Consider the following 24782-nt stretch of genomic DNA (forward strand, 5'->3'; position numbering starts at 1 on the left):
GTCTACTTCTGTTGGGTGATTTGACATCAGGATTATCACGATTAATTAGGTTAGGCTGATTCCCTACATAACTTTGCCTATTTCGTTCGTTTCGATTGCTAGAATTTACTCGGCTTAGGTTGTGTTCCGTATCGTTCACACTTCTGATATTTAGATTCCGAACAGGTACAAAATGATCTGAATTATTCTTATTTTTACCTATTCCTGCTTGTTGATTCATAGCATGGTATTGAGTTTCATAGCATTGGACGAGCATTAATAAATGGTTGAAACTCATACATTGTGTAGAAAACAAGATCTGTTGTAACTTAAATGGGAGCAAATTTCGAATCGATGCTATTATTCTAGATTCCGATTGCAAAGGATTAACGACTTTTAATTCGTTGTATGTATTTACAACAAATTCAACAACAGATTTGTGAAAACGAGGATTGAAATGTTGATTTCTAATGGTGGCATCTCTATTTGCAAGCAAAAAGTCATTTTCATAATTCGCGATCAGTGCCGCTTTGAATTCCTCATAAGTATTGATGTGATCACGTACGGCTTTAAACCATAAAAAACATGGTGGGAGTAGTACATGAGGGATTAATTTCATATATTGTGATCTATCTATACACATTATATTGCATTCGTCCTGAAATTTTTCCAGGAAAGAAGTAGCGTTCTCATTACATTTACCACTGAATTTACTCATAGCCCGTATTTCACTCATCTTAACACTTAACTTTACCTTCCTTTTATCATTCCGTGTACTTATTGAGTGACAATTCCTATCCATGACGTGATGTGTCGTTGCACCATCCCTTTTCCGCCCATTTGTCCTCTTCGGATGAATTTCTTCCAAAATGATATCCTCATCAGACACAGGTGAAGGCGAAGTCATCTCTGGTGAGTGGGGAAACTTCAAGCTATCACTACCCATATTATTGTGGTATGTGTTGTCCTTAGCCTGTAGCGTTCTAATTTCTTCCTGTAGAGTAGCTATCAATTGCGTATTTGCACGTATGTTGTTAGAATTATTGATGACCTGAATCTTTTGCTGTTGAACAGAAGATTCTATTACTTCAAAATCCTTTTTTACACCACTGATTTCTTGGATTTGGTGGTTGTGCTTATCCTGACAATCTTCGGATATTCTTTTTAACTTTTCCTCGAACTGCGAGGTGATGTCATTCATCGCCTGGACAATTGACTGTTTCGTTTCATCTGACTTCTGTTCCATTCGTCTACTTAATTCCTCATATTGCTTGTTGGATTCTTCAGACTTCTGTTCAATCTTCTGTTCTATCGTTTGCTTCAATTCCTCGTATTGCTTATTGGATTCTTCAGACTTCTGTTCTATCTTCTGTTCTATCGTCTGCTTCAATTCGACCAAATTTTGTTTCATGGCTTCAAAATCGTTCTTTCGACATTGTTCTTGCCGCTGTAAGGTTAGCAAGATTCGTTCTTCGAATGTCATTCCTGGTGCTACACTATGTTCACCGTTATCACCATCATTGGATTCATTTTCCATTGCCTCACCGTTCATTTTTCTTATAATTATTTTACCACTTCTCAGTCTTGTGAAATTTGTATTCATTAACTTTATTACAAAAGTAAATTCACCCTTACTTTGCTTCGGGATATGAATTTATGAAAAGTCCCGGGTGAGGTAAACCAAAATTTTTATAACGACTCACCAAGGGTAGTCGTCAACCTGGTTCGATCGTTGATATATGAATCTCGAGTGGTAGTAGTAGTTTGCATGTAAAAATATCTTTAATAATTATACATATTATTATTCTCACCTTTTCTATCAAAATTATAACGTCGATGAACGGTATCAAATGGTTTATTAGTTGATACACTTTTATGTATTCTTATTCAAAATTGTCATGCACACATACAAGATGATTAGGTATCCATAAACAACTACATAGCAACTAACTACATAACACTATCCCATAATATATCTTTTTTACATATATTAAAAACATTCTTCTTTTGTTATTATTAAATTAACATTCTATTAAGTATATTGCTTATGTATGAGCACTTTCTGCCCAAGGTGCAGGTAATTATTAATCTATCCAAAGTATTTCGTTATAATGTGCCCACACCACTTGCCTGGCCACCACGAAATCCAGACCTCACCTGTGGTAGTGCGCTTGCGCTATGAAGATTCATAAAGGTCATCGTTGCACAAAACCGTTAGGATACCACTGTCGAACTGACAGAAGCTGTGAAACAAGCTTTCAGTCAAGATACATCTGCAATGCTCCGCAAAATGTCGCACTGAACCTCGCAGCGTATTATCCTTTGTCATAAGAATGACGGTCAACAGACTGATCTTTTGGACATTTAATGTTTCCTATCTCAATAAAACTTCTCAAAAGCATTGTTGTTCATATCATTCAGTTCTTTCCGTGTTGTTATTTACGTACGTTTAGTGGTTTATGTTACTTATTTTCAGGGGTAGCGGGACTTTGTGGTCACCCTGTAAGTTTAAAACTTCTAGGTCAATCTTGTTAAATACTTTACGAATTAAATTAAATGAAGCACATCCTGTAAGACATAAGGTTTAATATTTACCATATTTCATTTTATTTTCGCAATTAAAAATAAAAGCGCTTGCACAGTCACCAAGCTTACTTCCACTAAATAAGACAATGGTATGGTATGATTTGATTTTAGCGTCCCGCTCAGCAGCAAGGTTATATAAGATGTGCACTTACAACTTAACAGAACCACATGAGCCCCCGCCGGGAATCGAATCCGGTCCCCCACGCTAACCGCTTAGCCACAAGAAAGCTCTAGATGAGACAAGAATGCGTGCTACTTAACTTTTCATAGGAGGATTAAAAACAGATTCCAAACATTTTAAACAGCATTGCCTCTGCCCTCGTGAAATTATTCAAAATTCAGGATTATACTCCACCACTACACTCATATTTATTTGGTTTTACGAAACGTGCGTTGATTCTGTTCTTTCTTTTCACTCCTCCGTCATTTATCCTAAAGGAATAATATCAAGTGACTCACTGCTATGTGGGGAAATTCGTATCTGTTATGGAAGTAAACTGCTGGTAGGTCTCAATGATTGCAATCGTTTGTTGACAATAGACGAAGACAGGACCGATCGGGGCTTCAAGTTTCGCCTGTCCAATATTCGCCTAATACCTCCAAGCTATATGCAAACGTCAATCAAAACGATGACACAGAGCTAGTTTTCTTATTAGGCGAAAGTTGATTTTTTTTATTGAACCTTGGTTTAGTACGCATAAGATGGTAGCCCTGCACCTCATTAATAGTTAACATTTCGTCTTGAAACTATTTTCGCGCTCTTATTAAATAGTTCAGTATGTAGGGGAAATTTTGACAAACCCAGCAAAAATTAATAGCTTAGCGAAACTTACAGGATAATTTCCTTTCATCAAGCATAGTAATATCCTAAAAATCAGCAGCCAGCTTACAAGTAAAATGAAATGAAGTTCATAGTTTTACGTCCACAAAAGAGGTGGCTGATTAATGAAACCAAATGATTCTGGAAGAATTGGTGGAATGAGAATGTAAGAGAAGCAGTAGAATCCCACCAACACGAGTCGAACCAGGAACCCCTCACACCAGAAGCAAGCCCTCTACTTCTAAGTCGCTGTGTCACCTCAGTCAGCTTACATAATTTTCAAAGACTTCCTACTCAACTGATATGTGTATGCAGTGCAGATAGTAAAAGTCGCTGCCCACGCATCCACGCGTTGGACAACGCAGTGAGAAGTGACGCGTTTCACTTGCAATGACGACAAACTGCAGGTGGGAAGTTTTAAAAACATGGTGTTTGATGGAGTGACGCCAACATCCACAGGAGCAGAGACACATTTGGCTGTGTAAACTAACCTTGAACCATATAACTCGAGATTTTTCCGATCGACAGGTAAGCCTCACATTGGAGCCTGCAGGACGGAGAAGAATATTTACACTTGATGAGGTCGTATCATCCACCGCAGCTGAAATGAAAAGGAAATGAAAATAACAACTATAACAAAATATTAACACGAATGAATGATCTCCCTATATTTTACGTAACCAAAGCACTAGTTAGATTAAATGTAAATTAGCACCTCATTTACTGTCACTGTTACAATGGACTGAAACTACTCCCACTTATTTAAAAACAAATGTGAAGAAAGGTCTCACATGGATAAAATTTTCAATAGGGATGGGCACGAGTCAAGCTAAAACTCGACTCCACTCGAAAGTCGACTCGAATTCTATTCGAGTTTCGAGTCGAGTCAAATGTAATTTTCTCGAGTCGAGTTTCGAGCCGAGTCACTGTTTCTGAGGTCCAGTTTCGAGTCGAGTTGAGTTTGATACATGGCTCGCTCGTTCAGCTCGTTTTAACTCCTTTAGAAATTATGACCTGATTAGACTGGAAAGCGGAAGCCATGAGAAATGTAAGCAGTAATGTGGAATACTTTTTGCGTCGCTCACGACAGGGGACACTATTCGCATCTCGTCTCGTCTCGATAATGAGACAATAGATTTTTATAACGAGACAGCCTCAAATATCGTGAGGGCCAATATAACTACATACTGTACTTTTTACCATCAAGTCTGAGACTTGCACGGTCGAATTTTTTAGCCCAAGCAGAAGTTCAACCCGGGTAGCATGGGTGGCGATTAGGGGGGGCAAAGGGGGGCAGTTGCCCCCCCACTTTTTTGAAGCAACCCATTAATATACGTATATGCTGTAGTTTCATTTGGAAATATAAAGTGTATGTATGTATTACTGTTTCATAAGAAAAATGGTGCTATGTAACATTTGCCGTTGCGTGAGTACGTATTGGTTGTCTTCCCGTGAAGTTAAGAAAGCTAGAGAAAGTGCGTATTAAGTGCGACGGAAAACAACCCAAAAATTAACCTATTGGAGCACAACAATTCTAGCATACTTTCAATCCAGAGGTATAGAAGCCAAATCTGCTAAATCCATTTTCAGGAAACGAAGAAGTGATGTCCTTATATTTCAGAATTGTTTAACAATTTTCTTGTTTAGAGGTCCCTACTTAATACAAATAAGTGAAATCAAGCATTAAATAAAAAAAGTTGTTCAACAATTCTGAAAACATGTGGGCGTCACTTTTTCTTCGTTCCCAGACAAAATTCAAAAATGGATTTAGCAGGTTTTGGTTCTATACCCCCTTCTTACAAGGGCTCGATGTGTTAGTCAGCCGCTTTGAAACTAATTGAGAGAACATTTCGCAAAAAAAGAAGTATTTCACAAGTTATTCTTTAATTGCACAAAAATTGACAGTTCCTAAAATGTCTTCTCATCTTTCTAAACTAAGGAATATTGATTAAAAAGAGCGTAATAAGAAACAACTTCTACCTTTTCCATTGTTTTGTAATGTAATATACGAGTGAAGTGGTGTGTGTTTAGGGATGTAACTGTATATACAATTAAATTTAGTGAATTCAACATAATTCTAGGTTTTAGGATTATTTTGTATAGCTGGAGTGTAAAATGATTCTAAGTATTGTTGTCTTTTGATGTGTTCCAAGAAAGTAAAAAATGCATCTAGTTGCAACGAAAATGTTTCGGGAAGCTACGAAAGCAAATATTGCTTTAAATGTCGTAGTATATACTTGTAGTATTTACTGTCTTTCATTTTCTAAGAGTAATAACATGCATTTAGTAACATGTGTGGAATTAAAAATTAAGTTGTTCAATTATCCCCAGTTTCAGTATAGCATTTACAAAACAAGACTCCTTATTCATTACTATGATTAATATTATTATTTCTATTTATTTGGTTTTTAAATTTATTAAATAATTTGATTACACAATTTTCCAGACAGAATTTTAAGATGTTCATGAGCAAGGAATCAAATATCTTCTTACATTTTCGTTATTTCAGAGTACAAAGGTCTAGTACCTAGTTGCGTTGGTTTTGTCAATTTACTTAATAAAATATGAAATACGATATACAGTATTTTAACTTTAAAATATAGTATCCTATTAGTTATACAACCTTTCGTGAAACAAAGTGTTAGAAACAACCAGGAAAACTAAGATTGATATACAAATATTCAGATCATGTCTTGCCCCCCCCACTTTTAACGTCCAATCGCCGCCACTGCCGGGTAGTGATGTCAACCGACTCGACTCGATTCAACTGAGCAAACAGCTCGAGCCGGCTCGGTTGGGACGAGCCATCGACTTGGCTCAGATGAGCCGTCGGCTCTGTTCGACTCAGCTCAACTGCGCCGATGGTTCGAACAGAGGTTTCAGCTCGATTTGGCTCGTTTTGGCTCGACTCGACTCGAAACTCGACCCAAATTCAAGTCGAGATGGAGAAAATTTTTCGAGTCGAGCTTAAAGATGTGTTTCGAGTCGAGTCGAGTTTCAATGAAAACTCGCTCGAACTCGCTGGTGCCCATCCCTAATTTTCAACAATAAAAAGGTGTGAATTTTCTTCTTTTTCTTCTTCTTCTTCTTATTATTATTGTAGTAGTAGTGGTAATTGCAGGGGCGCACCGAAAAGACGTCCACCGGATCCGGAACCCCTTTCTGAAAAAAAGTTCCTAATTCGATATATATATTTGTACACTTTCTTAATAAAACTATGGGGCCGCGGTAGCTCAATGGACGAGTCCAATAGTCCTGAAAAGTGATGGAAATAGAAAAATAAGTTAGGAACTTTTTTTAAAAAAAAAAAAAAAAAAGTGGTAAAGCATTCACCTCTGTTGCACGGGGTCCTTGGTTCGATGCCAGCTCACGCCAAGTGAACTTTGTGGTGGACAAACACTGTGTGCATGGGTTTCCTCGGGGTTCTCCCACTTTCTTCATTCCACCATTTCATTCATTTCTCATAATCACCGTCTCCTTTAGCCTAGCCGACATAAGCGTGGGACGTAAAACTTAAAGATTTCGTTTCATTTTTTTAAAAATAAAACTATACGGTATTTGTTTCGCAGAGAAGCATTTGACATAGACTAAAGATTTGACCTTACTCATCATCTTCTGTACTACTTTTTTCTGATAAGAGCAATCAAATGTTATCATTTTTCGTGAGAATACAGGAAACGAATTGGGTCAGTATTTAAAAATTATCTTTTTTTTCTTACGACTGTAGAATAACACCCGTTCGATACTACATAAACACAGTGTCTCTCATTATTGGACCCCCGAAACCTTGGATTCCTTCCAACAAAATTTACTGGTTGTGCGACTGTATTAAATAGCTGTATTAAGATGTTTAGTAAGTTTTTGTTCTACAGATATAAAAAGAAGAAATCGAAGATCCACTGGTATTTTATTCAACACAGCCAGCTTTGAGGTTTCTACTTGATCAAATTAATTAATTTAATCATAATGGAAGACAACAAACTCCCTTGCCTACCAGTTGATGTGGAATAACCGAACTCAAGGAATGTGTCCGATTAGTATTGGACGGCAGACAGTTTGAGAGAAATCCTACGGGAAATACTTGAATGAAAGTAGCGGGTTCCTGTCAAGAAAACTTACAAAGACAGCAGTGTCATTTTAGGTTTTGTTTTGAGGCGAGGTTTTCCGATACAAGTGGGTTTTCGTGTTTTCCATTATTATTAAAGTTTCAAACGTTTTTGGACAGGCGCTTGAGCTTAAATTTCAATAAAATAATCAATATATTTTCGATAGGGAAACCTGTCAATTCGAAACACACTGTTTGTCTAAGCCTCTATAATGTCTTAGGATGATAATAGATGTCTCTCCTCTTTTGTAATGTATTTACATTTAGTAGAAAGGAAAGATCATTGAATTATTGTAAAGTCGCTAATTATTTCAGATAAAAATAATGTGACCAAGATCATGAAATAACTTTCCCTGATGGAAGTATGTTAAATGTTAGTAACTCATTTCTTTTTATAGTAACTCCAGGAATATATTTGTGTAGATATGCCTTATTAGAATTAAATAACACATAATCGGCGAACATCCCATCATAGCCGAATTATTGAAGCAAACCCCGGCAATACCACGCAAAGCTTACCCACCCCTGGACCACCTACTTGCAATATACGAACGAGAAGCAAATACCGCTGATTACAACCCTGCTCGGCGCATATATCACAGCCATCCGTCCATCTATCCCTCATAACTGCACTCACTTCAATGCTTACTCGTCTACCGTAGCACACTTCAATAAATATTTCATTCTAGCTTGGCACAAAGGCTGAATAACATACTTCAATAACTTTCATTACATCCTTTTGCCCATCTATCTTTTCTTGTTTCTCTAGTTTAATACTTACTCTGGCCAGAGAGAAGGCGTCACCTTCTGTGGCCCGCCCATCTTCGGGTGGGAATGAAAATGCTTTTGATGATGATGATGATAGGACTTTATACGATTAGAGAATACCATGCTAAGATTGAGTACGACGATGTCTTGAATAGTAATTGTGTGGATTATTTGATTTTATTGAATGTCTGTTTACTGTCGTGAACATGGGTAAGATCTTGAGTGCAGTGACACGCACTGGAGTATTGCGCTTCACGATGCGGGCTTTACTATTTGTCAAACAGCTTCGAAACTGAAATTGGTTCCATCTGCTGTTGGTGATTCCATTAAACATTTTCAGCGAACACGAAAGAACGTGGACAAAAATCGAACTGGAAGGCTTCGTATTACGTCACGTGCGGAAGATCGTACTATTGTAGTGTCTAGCAAAAGAAATAGGAGGCTCACTGCCCTAGAACTCTGATCAGAATTTAATCATAGTCATCCTTCAAAAATGTCAGTTCTTATTGTAAAACGACGTTTGAGAGTAGCTGGACTTGGGGAAGAGTTGCTGTGCAGAAACCATTGTTGCAGTGTGGAAGAAGCAAAAGAGGCTTCAATGGGCCTTCCAACACATAAAATGGACAATAGAGCAGTGTAAAATTCGTATTATGGACAGATGGGTCAAAATTTTAATTTTTTGGACAATGACGCCAAGCTTATGTTAGAAGATCTGTAGCAGAGAAAATATATCCTGACTGTATAATTCCTACCATTAAAGATAGAAGAGATTCTGTGATGGTTTGGGGGTGTTTAGCAAATTCTGGAGTTGGTTTGCTTCACAACATACAAGGAAATCTAGACAAAAATGGTTATCATGTCATTTTAAGCACGTATGCCATTCCTTCAGAATTGCTTTTAATTGGTCACGGTTCCAGGATTTCAGCAGGATAATGATCCGAAGCACACTTCCAAACTTAGTTCTAAATATCTTCTGACGAAACATGCCGAAGGAGATATTTGTATCATGGAATAGCCTCCCCATCTCCAGATCTTAACCCCATTGAACTTCTCTGAGGAGAGCTTGACAGAAATGTACGAAAAGACTATCTGTCATCTGCTGATAATATATTCAACGTTCTGCAGAGCGTCTGGAATAATATTTCAGATGAATATCTGCAAAATCTTGTAAATCGCATGCAACAATTGGTAAAACGTGTGATAGCGGCAAAGGGCGGTTTCAATGACGAGAAGAATATTTTTTAAAAATGCCAATTTTTGTTGTTGGATAACGTCATTATGTTATTCTGATGTTAAGACTTCACTGTGCTTGTAAACTACCAAGTATGCTGCCCAAAACTGCTGTATTACACGCCTAACTTAATATTTCACTATATTTTGATCTGTCTGGAAACTTTTGACCGGCAGTATATATATATGTACTAGCAGATTGCCCGTTCTTCACACGGGGAGAATACATTTTAGATATGAAGGGCAATGGGATTGAATTTGGATTTAAACGGCATCAGAAGTGTCACTGTTCATCTCAGCGACTTCGAAAACTATGTAATCAGCATTAATATCGGTCATTTTCCATCAATTTTTATATATTATACCTCCTACCTTTACCAAGTTGCGGGGCTGAATTTGGATTTAAACGGGATCGGAAGTGTCACTGTTCATCTCAACGACTCCGAAAACTGTGGATTCGGTACTAATATATGTCATTTTTGATCATTTTTAAATGTCTTTCCCCCTCCTCCTCTTTTAATTTGCACTGTCAAAATCAAATGATAAAAACCATCCCATGCCCGAATCTCATATATGTTGAAAATGTAATCGATATCTGTAGGATGGTTCAAGAGTTATTGTCACAAACATAGTCACTGTCGATTTTATATATAAAACTCGGAGAAGACAATTGTCCCCCTGAAGGCCCAAATGACTCCAATTCAACCAAGGAGGTCGGACATGTGAAATGGTAACCACGCATTCCCCAGTGGCTGTCATGCCTGCCTGTGACCCTTTATGGCCAAGTGACTCTCAGGTGTGTTATTGGAGTGCATGGTCCAGCGTTCCATTCCCAGTGATTCTCATTGTCGCAGATGTAAAACGGAATAATGATTGGGATCCCATTGTAAGCAGAAGAACCCGTTTCACATAGTTTCGGTGCGGGAAAAAGATTTAAAACTCCAATAATCAATTATTGATACATTCTGTGATTGATAATGAGCGGCTAGTCGATTTATAGTCTTCAGTTGAAGATTCCACGGTTATGTCCTTTAGGCTAAGGGCAACGGATGATGCTAGACGGTAAATGATGACGAAAGAATTGGTAGAATGAAAAATGTGGAAGAACACCGAGAAAACCCATGAACATTTGCGTTGTCCAGCAGAAGCTCACATAATCTGCGGTTGAAGCAACTGAGCCACTCCTCGCTTAAACTTTGGAAGGTGTTGACCCGGGAATCTTAGTGACTTTAGATAATAAAGCTATTTGTATTATCTGTAAACTAGCTCTCCCCTTTTTGTAAAGTTCATACACACTCAGGGGTGGACTGGCCCGCCGAATAACGAGACAAATATCCGGTGCATCCTCCCTTTATCTCCCCCACAAATCTACATAATAATGAAAATGAAACGAATAAATTTCCTTGAAATATTTGAATTATTTTTTAGGACTACTACACAAAGTAATTCGATTATCTTGTGAAACTTCGTTGAGAGTACCTTTTCAAGGCGTACAGCTAAACTGCCGCGATTGTCTTCTGTAGCCAAACGTCAAATTAAAACGATATTTTTGTTTGAAGTAGGTCCTACATTTATTTCAAAATTATGTCTTGCTAAAATCATATGCTTATAGACATAATACGAGATGTCTTTAGCAACAGACATTTATAAATGACTTCCCCGACCAATTAATGTACTCTTTCTTCTAATACCTATAGCATCGCCCTTTCCATCCCTCTGCATACCTCACGGGCCTTACTTCATGATAAAAGGAATGAAAACTATACTTTTGCATGTATTCTGTAGAGTTGAGCCCATATTACTGCTAATAACTTATATTGGATTTTACATATAAAGTCCAACAGATAGTCGTTGCTGCACCATCAAAATTTCATTCTTATGTTAATTGATTTTGACCCTCAGACTAGAGGTTATGAAATTCCATTGGATGCATAAGTTCCAAATCAACTCAATTGTATTTGACACCTTTAACTATAATCATTTGTTAATAATTCAATTCATACATGTCTACTATATTGTAAATGAAAAGATTTTTCTCTATAACCACCCATTACTTTTTATTTAATATGATTATTCTTTCTTTAAGTCGCTAACAATTATAGGCGATTAGCTTCTCTTCAGAAGGTCTTCCCGGGACGAACTTTTAACATACGGGCTATGAAGTGGTACTATTTGCGGATGACATCATGCTATAGTCCAAAAGGTATAACGTCGTTGGCTTCCCGCTCTTGGACCTGTTCGTCACTGGGGGTGTGGTAACAGGGTAGCCAATCGCCTCCAACCGTCTACTGCGCTCAGCGAGCCACGAGTAACCAAGCTGGTCACTCCCCATAAACGTCACTACAACTTTTCGCGGGAAGCCAACTATGTTATACCTTCCGTACTTTAGTTGAGTGCGACCACGGTAGCATTGCAAGATAAATTAAGATAACTAAAGAGTAGCATTGGAGAGCAAACGGCTTAGAATTAGTAAAACTAAAGACAGTATATTTATATTGTCCTTTGAGGAAAAACGTAATCGAGAATACAAGAATACGACTAGACGCAGAAGTGGTAATAACGAAGAAATTCAAGTACTTGTGATCACTACTGCAGGAAAATGCAAGAATAGAATATGTTAACAGCCATTGGACAAAATGGACGGAAGAGACCTGCCTTATTATAGGGAGCAGAAAGTCGGACGATGAAGAAGAGAGAACAATAGTTGCATGTTGCGGAGATGAAGATGTGTGGAGTGACACGGAAGGACAGAATTAAGAACGAAGTGATCCGGAGAACAGTAACGGTGAGACAAATAGTAGAAAAACTGCAAGAAAATAGACTGAGATAGTTTGGGCATGTAAGAAGATGACCTTTGAAATACGTAGCTCACCGAGAAGATGCTATAAAAGTAAATGGGAAACGAACCCGAGGCTGGTCAAAGAAGAAGTGGAGAGATTATGTTAAGAACGATATGATGAAGTGTGGTGTCACAGTGGATATAACACAAGATATAAACAGGAGGAGGACAGCGAAAAGCCGACCCCAGCTAACTGGGAAAAAGACTTAGAAGAAGAAGGGATGAAATAGTACTGCAAAAATACTAATAACACAGATTGAACAAGACCGGAAGTAATTCATGAAATTGTGAATATATGGTGAGTTGGAGTTGGTGTGGCTTGAAGTCCACGGGAAGTGTGTAGGGATGCGCACGAGACAAGATTTGAGGCTGTCTCGTCTCGAAAATGTGCTGTTAAAGCGATGTCTCGACTCGAAAAATGTATATTTCTCTATTGGAAGAATTTTGTCTCGACTCGAATTTTGTGAGAAAAATTCTGTCTCGACTCGTCTCGTGCGCACCCCTAGAAGTGTGCTCATCAGTACCGTTCCTACTTTTGAAAAAATTTTGAAGAAATCAAAAAAAGTGACACTAAAAGCTGTCTCCTTAATTTTCTATTGAAGACAACTAAACACTGAATGCTTTTGAGATGGCTTTAGTGTTTCCTTATTCACGATCTAAATATACTAGGAATGCAATGGATATACCCGATTGCAATGAAATGAGCTGAGCGAGCTTAAACTACGTAATCAGGAAGCGTTTTTCGGTGATTATTCCTCGATGGTACATCGGATTTTTGATTTCGACCTATGTTGTCACTCAGCACGACATACTCTATCAGCGTGCTAAGTTTGGTTGAGATCGGCCAAACGGTCTAGGAGGAGTTCGCGGACAACCAAACGGCTAACCCGAGTATAAGAGCTTCGCTTCGCTCAGCTCAATTACGTCATGATTGGTTTGAAGAATATTCTTTGATACGTATCCACAACATACACTATTACAGTCAGAATTATTTTTTAAAAAATATTATATAATTACAAGGAGAAAGTTTGGGATTATTCTTCGATTTTTCGCAAAATTTTCAAGATGTAAAAAGAAAGGAAAAATACAGAAACGTTAAACTCTCTGGAATCGGATTGATTTTTTTCGTTTCATAACATTAGTCATAAAATACTGCCGAAGTAAGAACGAACACACTAAAATTGAAACTCATAAATGGTTGGGTTTTTTGCTTCGTATTAAAGATATGTAGAGTACGAATTTCTCACCTCGAAAGCTTGATGCCATCTTTGATTGATTGACTAATGGTTCTGAGTTTAATATTTTCTCCAAGCGCCGATACTTTATGTGATGGGGAAATACTCAGGTATTTAGGCAAGCAATACAGCGAAATTACGCCTCAATAAATTCACGAACCCAGGACTACACGTATATAATACTCATAATACATTTACCTTTGTTATTGTATCCAGTACAAAAGTCTTAGCAACATAAAGTACCATTACACTCTGTGTGTGCTTTCCGGGTTCGATTCTTCGCGGGGCACTTATGTCGGATGCAATCGCGAGTAGTGGTTCGAATCCCATTTCAAAAGAGGGAGGACTCGTTTCAGACTTGTTTCATGATAAAAATGGCTTTGTATTTCAATCTTTCAGTTTAACGTCCCACGATTGTGCCCTTTAGGCTAAAGCAGACGGATGATTAAGAGGCCTAATTACTGCGAAATTAAAACACCACTAATTTTACAGTAATTATGTTATATCTTTAAATAGATAAAAGATCATCGAAAATTTTAACAAGAACTCTCTAGACAATATTATTTAGCATGTGCTACCTTTATCACACGAGTCACCCAGTAGCTTTCCGTTTTCAGCCATTTAGAAACGCGAAAATAAATGCCTATTTTCAAAAGCAGATAAATGAGTCGTGAAAATGATATATCATATACAATAATATTGTTTTGGGAGCAATTGTTTCACTTTTCGATTTTTATTATCTATTTGAAAATATCACATAATTACTGTAAAATTAGCGGTGTTTTAATTTCGCCGTGATGGGGTCTCTTAATTAAGGTAAGTTAATGACGATGGAGGAGTTGGTGGAATGAGAAAGTGGGAGAAAGCGGAAGTACCCGGAGAAAACCCACGGGCACTATATTGTCCACCACAAACTAACTTAGGGATAGAATCACGGAGCGCAGGCACCAGAGGTAAGCCCTCTACGATATGCGCCGACTTTGGTGGGCCGGACGCTTTTGGCCCCCTAATATTTATAGGTGGGGTCCTCGCCCCTCGCAATATAATCTAGTCGAGGAAGAATTAACAAAGAGGAGCAAGAATTTCTGTCGTAAACTTCGTCGTACTTTTAACTCAATATAGGAAGAGCCTTCTTATTCGATACAAAACGCCATTTTCAAAAGTGTGTTTAATGGAGCACTGAAGTTTCAGCCAAAACTCTGGCAACACTGATATGGCAAGTTGAGATCAATGTAGGCGCAAACGTTCAGTGAAGCAAACGTTGAACTTGAATTTGTTTTAAAGCCTTTAGGCAAATTTGCATTAGGTCGTGAATTTCGCAATGGAGTGGATGCAACTTACCGAGAACTGGAGGGAAGAAAGGGGGCCTTCATCAAGCGGTTGATTGAAAACTGCTGAATATGATTATATACCGTATTTATTCACCCCCCCCCCATATTTTCTTTCTTCAAGTCGGCGCCTATGCCTTCTACCACTGAGCCACGTTATCCTCCCAAGTGGCTTTAAACTCTAATCAATCAAGACCGGGCCTGATGACGTGATCCTACATTCCACTCCTATTGGAGGCAAGATGGCTTGGTGGGGAATGGCCTTTATTGTCAGGGTCAATCTTGCATGATTGTCTCTGAGTACCAGACACCTGTAACAAATTCAAATCAAGTTGTGGTTGGGAGCCCTCATTAATAGTAAATTTCGTCATTCATAACCTTGGCCTAGCATAAGTAAACAAAAACTCAAGTCTAACCGATCAATGTCTTTGTGATACAAAATCAGTACAAAAAATTAAAACAGTTGTGTAAAGTTAGACATATTCAAGCTAGTATCTACTTTTCTAAAATAATTAAACTATCCTATGTAGAGCAAAGGATTTATTTAAAATGGAGCTGAACGTACCTTGAAGAGATGTCAATTGAGCAGCAATACAGAAAGCCACAATGAGAACATACAGAGACATCATCAGTCTACCCATGCACTCATTCTGAAAGAAACAGAAAACAAATACTCATTATACAGTGTATTTTTTAAATTGAGACGCTACTCTCTGACAAAGACAGCGTATGGCTTGTATCTCATAAATTAATATATTTATTAACAATTGTCGGAAACAAAATCATCCCAAGACTACACTACCTCTTGTGGGTTTTTTTAAAAAAGAGAAATGATTTCGGGTTGTTAATAATAAAATATTAATTTATATTTTATGAACTACAAGTCATACGCTGCCAGATCCCGCGATTGCGGAAGCCAATCCTCCCCGAAATTTTTTTCTCCATATTTGAAGTAACTTTTCACAATTGGCACATTTACCGGATAACGGAATCAAGTTCACTTACCTCATTGGTCTTGTACACTGTGTTATAAACGTTGTTCTATCTAGATGAGTGGTTCTCAACCGATGGCTCGCGACACACTTGTTTCTCACGCAGTCTCCTAAGGTGTGTCCGGAAATTTTAGAATTTAAAAAAAAAACATGAAGAATTTAATAAGAGTTAGTTAAAATAGAGATGGATTGTACCTTGACATTCACTAAAGTGTGCCGTCCGTTAAAAAGGTTGAGAACCACTGATTTAGATTATTAAATGGCGCTTTTATCAAGTCGTAGAAACAATAGTTTGGTATGAAGTACAATGAACATTTAAGAACAAAAAAAGATTAGAACCTCACATCGAAATTACAAGTATTCGACACTGTCAATAATGGAATATATTTGAGAAAATTACAATTAAGAGTAGTGTTAGGATTATGGGATTATGAGTTATTTATATATATACTCTACACTACATAAATAAACAAATTGTTCGGACAGAATTAAAACTATGAAGTCCATCAAATTCGCAACTAACGACACACTTCTTAGTAATTCATTTTTCTAGACTCTCTCGGAAATTACTCACGAGAATTGATCTTCAAGTATGCCATTTCGTTTATCTTGATTTTGTCTATCGATTGATACATGTATCTTTGGCCAACGTCATACTTAAACATAATTACAAAGTTCAAAGGTTATTAACAATTTTAGGCTATATTTAATTAGCCAGAGTATGTATTGTCCTCTTGCCACTCTCATAATGGAAACATTAATTAGTGAGTCAGTTTTATCGTGATAGGTGGCAGACGCGCACAAAGCAATTTTTTATTGGGAAGGACCCATTTTTTTCGGGGGAGTCCAATATTACGAGCCATAGTATTGAAGGGATATTATTCTGCACCTGAGAAAACGTTAAGTAATCGTAAAATATTTCCACCTATATTTTCAGAGAAAATGGTATAACTGGATTGTTTTTATAAGAGAAAGAAATGAAATGACATGAAATGAAATGAAATATTTCAGTTTTATGTCCCACGATTATGCCGGCTATAATAGCTAAAGGAGAAGGGCGACGATGAGAAATGAATGAAATAGTGGAATGAAGAAACTGGGAGGAAACTTAAGAACCTCGAGAAAACCCATGCACACAATGTGTGTCCACCACAAAGCTCACTTGCCGCAAGCTGGGATCAAACCAAAGGACCCCATGCACCAGAGGTGAACGCTCTACCACTGAGCCACTGGGGTTTAATTTTTATTGGGAGGGTTCCAATATTACAAGGCTCTACGTTTATCTAGTATTCTGCATCCGAAAAGACGATAAGTAATTGTAAAATACTTTCACCTATATTTTCAAAAAAAGAATGATACAAGTACATTGCTTTTATAAGAGAAAGAATACAGATAAAGTGTAATTTCAAATTTTCATTCTACGTCAATCATTTTGCTGTTAAACAAATATAGCTTTATTGAAAAACTGTACAAATGTATCTTGATTTACAAAGTTTTAGGGGTGTCTGGACCCAGAATTCCCCCCCCCATGGGTGAGCCCCTGATAGGCGGTGCCATTGTTGTTCACCATAAATTTTTAGCTTTATAAAAATATTCCTTTTCTAGACTTTCTCGAAGGGCTGCGGTGGTTTAGTGACAGAGCGTTCACCTCTGGTCCATAGGGTCCTTTGTTCGATCCCAGCTCGCGCTAAGTGCTTTGTGGTGGACAAACACCGTGTGCGTGAGTTTGCTCAGAGGTTTTCCGTTCCCTCCCGCTTTTTCATTCCACCATTTCCTTCATTTCTCATCATCGCCGGCTCCTTTAGCTTATTGTAGGACGTGGCCTAATCGTAGGACTAAAACACACATTTTATTTCATTTTCGACTTTCTCGAAAACTACGCATGAAGATTCACCCATTCATTATGTACAGCTCAGTTAGATCTATCAATTGTTATATTTCATTTTGGGACAGGACATTTTCCATTAAATGGTAATAGTTTGTAGAATCGCCAATTCCTGGAGTTACTTAATTCCAAGTTTGTAAGTTCATCCACTTACAAAATTGATTTTAGTATCATTGTTCCTAATTAGATTAAATGACAATTTAATTGTTTCTCGAAACGTTTGAATAGAGAAATCCCAGCAACGCTCTTTCTATCCAACGACAAAAATACAACAGAGCTTTATTTCAATCGAAGGTGTTAGTTCTCCTTTCGAAACAAAAAGATCTTGTGTCGATGAGTGCCATAAAGTAGTGTTACTTTGCAAACAAACACGCCCCAGCACTTGTCAAACAGGTAAGACTCACAACGCATGCTTAAAATAACACCAGAGACAAATATATACATATATATAAAAACTTACGTTTCAGGCCGCAGCATGGCGCAGCGATCGCAGCTATATCCGACCTCTTCTCCACACTTTGACTAAAACTAAACTGAAGCGAGGAACATCCTAACGTTCGTTTTTCTTTCCTTCGTTAAAAAAAAAGTCCCTCCTTCCACTTGTACCATCGTGGTGACGTTTTCAAGACACTTCCCACCAGTCACGTGACCTGCCAACACCATCGCTATGTACATTAAGCAAAAACGCAATTGAATAATACACAGACCCAAGCTTTGTTTAAACTCCTGGCGAGGGCTGCACCACTCTTTGTACAAACAAACTCTCTCATATTCAAGGAAATCTCTTGACCTAATAATAATAGCTCTGCTCACAGCCTCTCCACTTCCTTTCGAAACTGCCAAATTATGATATATTTTAACAATGATTTATTAAAAAAGCTCCTCCCCTACACAACCATGTGTTGGCATAACTTTGAATTCCTATAACACAGAATTCAAAATACTGTTGTCAAATTTCGAATTCTTCTATATTCGAATATTCGAAAAATAAACACTTTTCCAATACTCGAGCCAAATTAGTTTTCGAACAATTTGTCCTAATAAACGAATTATAATCGAAAACGTTCGAATAATTGTTGTAATAGTGTCAATTATTGAAATGAGAAATATTCGAGCAATTCGTATAACACTGGTTGGAAACCTTTTCGAACTAAAGATTCCGTATTCAGCTAGTGTCATCGATTTATTTAGTAAATTTGCAGAGTCAGTATGTAAACCCCAAATGGACTGTAGCTGAGCAACATCGCCTAGGGCCTATACTTAACGGTCATCCCCACATTCGCCTGGTGAGTTAAAATCCTGAAATATATGTCAAGATTACCGACCTTCGAACTCTATTACGAAGGACCTCTCTATTATGAAGCAAGAAGAGATATCACTATCACGTGAGTGCAGGGTATCAAGCTCTCAAGTTGTCACGCTCAGGAGTGAATACCGAGAATTCTGAGCTGAGCCGGGAATCAAACCCGGAAACCACACGCAATAAAAGGCAACCTTAGTATAATTTTAGTTCAATCAAGTTGACGAAATGTCGTGCTCATCCCTGGTCTAGTGTCTAGTACCAGCGTCTTTGGTGCGTGTAGTTCTGGGTTCGATTCTTGATGAGAGCATTGAACTTTAAACGCAATACACTGGTTTGGATATCACCTTAACCGTTTCAAATCTGATGTTCGTTTAATCGTTAAAAACTGCTTGTACATTTGAAGAGGCTCAAAGGGACGTAAACAACCATTTGGAGTTCATCTAGAGCAGTGGTTCTCTACCTGTGGGTGAATCCGATTGTTCTTAGTGCTCCGCGTCATTTTCATCCAATCCACCCATGCACAACACTGAACGTAAGACTTGGAAGAAGCAGTCCAACAACCAGGAAAAGGCTTCAATTCTTAAAATCAGATTTGAAGAATCTACATTATTACTGTATTTGTAAAAAAAAAAAATAAATAAAATAAATAAATAAATAAAAAAAATAAAATAAAAAAATTATAATTTGTAAAATGCATAATGGCTTTCATCCAACGGCCCCCAAATGGTCTATCGCTCCGTAACCATCCCCTTTTGTTTTAATGCCACTTTTAGAAACTAGAATGCCCCCTCAGGGGCGTTAACCCCCAGGTTGACAACCACTGGCTAAGGGTAGAAGACGCTCTTAACTGAAATATTTCGTTATAAAAGTAAAAATACTATGATAAACTTCATATCCATTGGAATGGATAAATACAAAAAAGGTTAAACTGTAGGTCCACGCAGGGGCGGATCCAGGACCGACTTCTGGAGGACGGTGGGTTGTCATACTGCTACTTAGATCTACTTTTAACAGTTTCAAACTCTGGGAGGGTTTTTATTTATGTATATAAAAAATATTTTCTCTTCTGGGGGGGGGGGGCGATCGGCCTCTGGATCCGCGTCTCATATAGACTCGTACTAAGAAGAGATGGCAACGTCAATAAAGAAACAAGAAATATTAGTTTTATTTCTAAGTACCGCTCTTATTGCGTTATTTGAAAACTAAAGAATGTCCCCCCCCCCCCAAAAAAAGAAAAGTGAAAAACAAAAAAGAATAGAAATCGTCACACATTTGATTTGAATAAGAGCATCAAATCAAGATTTCATAAATCTTATGGCATGATTTCAGTGCATTTGGTTTTTATATAGATTAAAGCAGCGTTTCCCAACCGGTGTGCCGCGAATGGGTCGTTAGTGTACCGCGAGGAAATCGTAACAAAATTATTAGTTCTATAGCAATCAAATTGCAAGACATTGGGAAAAATGTATATTTGTATTTAACATTAACACGAACCTCTACTATGAATCTACAATTTTGAGTTTCACACTGTTACTTTTCTGTACATTTTTAATGTTGAAAATAGTATTTGTTATCATTGTTATGGCCACTATTGCTTCTTTATTGTTGCAGACTATTTCGTAACTTGAAATTTTAAAATACATTCAGTCCTTTCGACAAAGTAAACATGCATACAAATTACCTACATTTGTGTTTTAAAAGTAAAAGAGATTTGGTTGTTCATTCGTTATTTAGTGATCTTCCTTCTTAGTGAAAGGTTGGATACAGTTTTCAAGAAAAAGTGTATTTTTAAAAGCCTTGGTCCCATATCTCATTGCAGTTGTTTTCTATTTTTAAATTAGAATTAAAAAATCAGCATAATGATTTACCACGGGGGGAAATCAGTGATCGAGCTTTCTTCTCTGTGAGAAGGAGATCAGTAACACTGTTCAACAAATTTTGATCGAAAGTATGTAAATTCTTTGAAATTGCGATTTTTACATTCATTTAAGCATAATATGAAAGGAAATGATAATAGAAGAATTTTCTTAGCTCAGGTTCCGAAAAAAAACGCCCTTGTACAACAGTAGTTGTATATATACAAATGTATTAATATTTATAGAACATTTAAGCAAAATCCTTGTAAAAACCTACATTTCACTTTTTTTTATCTATTTCACTGTGATGTGATAAGCTGGGGAGTTAAGAAGTATCCTAACCTATAGCTTTCTATACCCTTGTACTTTCTTTTTCAAAATTGCGCAAATACCAGTTTCACAGCAATACAGAAAATAAAGTAACCGTGGTCAAGTTAAACATTAACAGTTCCGTAACAAAAATCAGTATTAACATCAAAACATGAAAAATATGTACAAGTACCTTTTTGTGCAAGAACTACACTGCAATGTAGACAAAAGTTTCAAGTGATCCCTTGTACAGGATTATGTTTATTATATTTTGAGCGTCTTCGCTTGGCTCGCCTTTTGTAGGTTACATCTGGAGCATCCCTTGCAATAGTCCAACAGTAGTCGGCCAATATGTTAGAGCTCCACTTTCTCTCATATCTCTTCTCCATGGCTGCAATATCTTGATGGAAACGCTCACCATGTTCGTCACTTTCTGCTCCACAATCTTCGGGAAAGAAGTCTAGATGTGATTGAAGAAAGTGGAGTTTCAGAGACATATTGCAACCAAGATTTTCGTAGCACAATAACAACTTTGCTACCAGTTGTTTATAATTTGTTGCACGATGTCTTCCCAAGAACTGTGAACAAACACTCTTCAAGCTTTCCCACGCAGCTTTCTCCTCACCTTGGAGAATTTCGTCGAACTTGTGATCTTTGAATAGTTGCCTAATCTGTGGCCCTATGAAAACATCCTCTTTAACTTTGGCATCACTTAATCGAGGGAATTGTCCTCTTAGGTACTTATAGGCCTCATCCTCTTGGTTCATGCTCTTAATAAAACTTTTCATAAGACCTAATTTAATATGTAGAGGGGGAAGCAAAATTCGGTTACGATCTACCAGTGGTTCATGCTGCACATTTTTCACTCCCGGCTGAAGAGTTTCTCTGGTACTCCAATCACTTTTGCGGTAATGAGATCCACGATCTCTACTGTCCCATTCACATATAAAGCAACAATACTTTGTATACCCTAACTGCATACCTAGCAACAGTGCTATTACTTTAAGGTCACCACAAATGAGCCACTGAAAATCGTAATATTTAATAGCTTGAAGTAAACGTTTCAAGTTTTCATAAGATTCCTTCATATGAATTGTGTAACCTACAGGAATTGAAGGAAGTTCATTTTCAATATGTAAAAGCACTGCCTTTAAACGCACCTTGGACGAATCTATAAAGAGCCTCCACTCCGTAGGTTCGTAATTAATTTTAAGTGTCCTCATGAAACCATTTACATCTGTACATGCCACAAGTGTGTCTTCCATAGTAAAAAATGAAGTGAACATCTTCTCCCTATTCCGATACACTGAAATATTTACTTTTTCCTGCAATAAATTCCATTGCTTTAAGCGTGACGCTAAAATTTCGGCTTTGCTTTTCGAGAGGTCCAAGTCTCTGATTAGATCACTTAGTTCCTCTTGAGTAAGTCTATGTGGTTCACATGGAGGTTCTTCTACAACAAACGTAGGGTCCTTCGAAGTACTTGATTCAGGAGCTTCAACTTCTTGATTATCATCAGAAAAAATATCGTATTCTTTAGGTGGGTCAGGAACAGGCAGTCCTTCTCCATGTGGAACAGGGCGCATTGCAGAAGGAATGTTAAGATAGATCAAGGCTCCGCTTCTTCTTCGTGGAAATTCCCTTCTTGACGGAAGGAACCATATAAAAATAACAGTCTCTGATGTCGCTTGGCTCCCTCCAAATCATGGGCACTGCAAAAGGCATTGAGCGCCCCTTCCCATTAATCCAATTTCTTAGATTGCTGGCACAAGTGTTACACACAATGTGGGGTGCCCAAGATTTATCTTGGTCTCCAATTTTACAACCAAAGTAATATTGATAGGCTTTTCTTATTAGTGGTGTTATAGTCTGCTTTTGTGAGGAAAATGTCACTTCCCCACACACGTAGCAGAAGCTATCCACACTGTTTACACAATTTCGCGGCATTTTTGTTTATTGAAATCCTCAAAATGTCACTTGAAATAGTTCCGACAACTATTTAAAAATATACATTCGAAATACCAGTATTTTTGCGTAATTGTAGTTGTATTTTTATGTCCTGTACTACACAAACGTCACATCCAAAACGCTGATAACTGCACTAAACCTCTTTTCTAACAATAGCAGAACACTACTGAGATAAGGAACACAATGAAACCAAGCGTTCATATAGTTTCTCCAGTGTTGCCGGATCAGTGTAACATTTTGCCCCAAACGAAGCGAATATATTTATTTTTAAAGCGTTATTATTAGACATGCCTGTAAAACGAAAAGTAGAGCTAATATTCGAAAATAACTTTCAAATTCGTGATCAGCACCACAAAATCAATAAGAATTAGCTGATTTTGTTCAATTTACATTTTCGTTGTTGAACAGTGTAATCAAAGAAAAAATTACCACTATATTTTATATTTACAAATAATATAATATCTATATGAGTGTGCCGCGAGAATTCAAGTTCCACCTGTAGTGTGCCGCAAGTTGAAAAAGGTTGGGAAACGCTGGATTAAAGTATTGAAATCACTACTGTGGTGTATCTATACTTGCCGCGACCTTATCCTGATAGCCGAGATACGCAGCTTCAATTCAGGCGACTCCGCGCACATTACATAGTTCCTCCCGTTACACAAGTAAAACATTACTTAGGAGATCAATTCAAAGAGCTAATTGACTTCAAGTATATAAAAATGTCAATACAGAAAGAATATTTAAAATAAATGATACTACATTTATTAGTAAAGGGTTATGAAAATGACGTCACGACTCAGAATCGGAAAGAGAGAAGGAAAGAAAGGAGTGAAAAGCCGGCAGCTAAGATGCGAGTCTCTTGCAAGTGTTGCAAGATTATAAACTTGAAAAATCTTATAACAAAAGCAGAGGACCAGTAAAATTAGTTAATTGATCAATGTTAGAAATCGTCCACAATGGATAGGAAATGGCTTAATATTTTTATATGATATATGAATTAGAGTTGCTACCCCGTAAGAAACTTCTATGCCTGCTGATAAATGAAACAAAACAAAGAACGGGACTCACATGTAACTTCTGTAAGTTTTGTGCAGAGAGTAACACTGCTCTGCCAAATATCGTCTTCGTGCGTGCGTTAGTGTGGGTACGTGGGTGTAGTGAAACTGAAACTATGGACAATATTAAGCGCGAAAATTGAAATCATGAATGAATCCGAATTATCATCTTCTCAGTATTATCGCAAACACGAGGAAGGGAAACCTCTTTAAAGTCAAGCAAAGTAAATTGCCAACAATTTGTACGCTCGACTAAGAGAAAAATATGCAGACACAACTATTGAAGAAATTGTTAATATGATTGTTGCCGGTTCGCTGTGGTTTACTCAGTGTCAATGTAGAGTTGCTGTGTTTTTAGAAAAAAAAATCGTATTTTTAATTTATTGTGTGGGAGGGTGGCTGCTCGTATGTTTCTGTTTATGATTGACCTTTTCCAGGTAGATATATGAGAATAACTTCATTTCTTATCCTTTCTTACCTTAATCAATTGAAATGAATAAGCAAAATAGTTTTCATGCTCTCGG

At 37.4% G+C, this 24782-nt stretch overlaps 1 protein-coding gene across 1 annotated transcript in view; it reads right to left on the reverse strand.

Annotated features, from left to right (window-relative positions):
* The window catches only part of LOC145666945 (fibroblast growth factor receptor-like 1), a 90005-nt gene that overhangs the window by 26824 nt on the left and 38399 nt on the right, over window positions 1-24782 (reverse strand). Inside the window, exons 2-3 of the mRNA XM_081734565.1 lie at window positions 15456-15540; window positions 3877-3986 (exon numbers count right to left, since the gene is read on the reverse strand). Coding sequence (XP_081590691.1) covers window positions 3877-3986; window positions 15456-15531 — 186 coding nt within the window. The 5' untranslated portion in view covers window positions 15532-15540. The remainder of the gene's footprint in view (window positions 1-3876; window positions 3987-15455; window positions 15541-24782) is intronic.

Source organism: Thermobia domestica, chromosome 12 (genome assembly GCF_964235325.1).
Source record: "Thermobia domestica chromosome 12, izTheDome1.hap1.1, whole genome shotgun sequence".
NCBI classification, from domain to species: Eukaryota; Metazoa; Arthropoda; class Insecta; order Zygentoma; family Lepismatidae; genus Thermobia; species Thermobia domestica.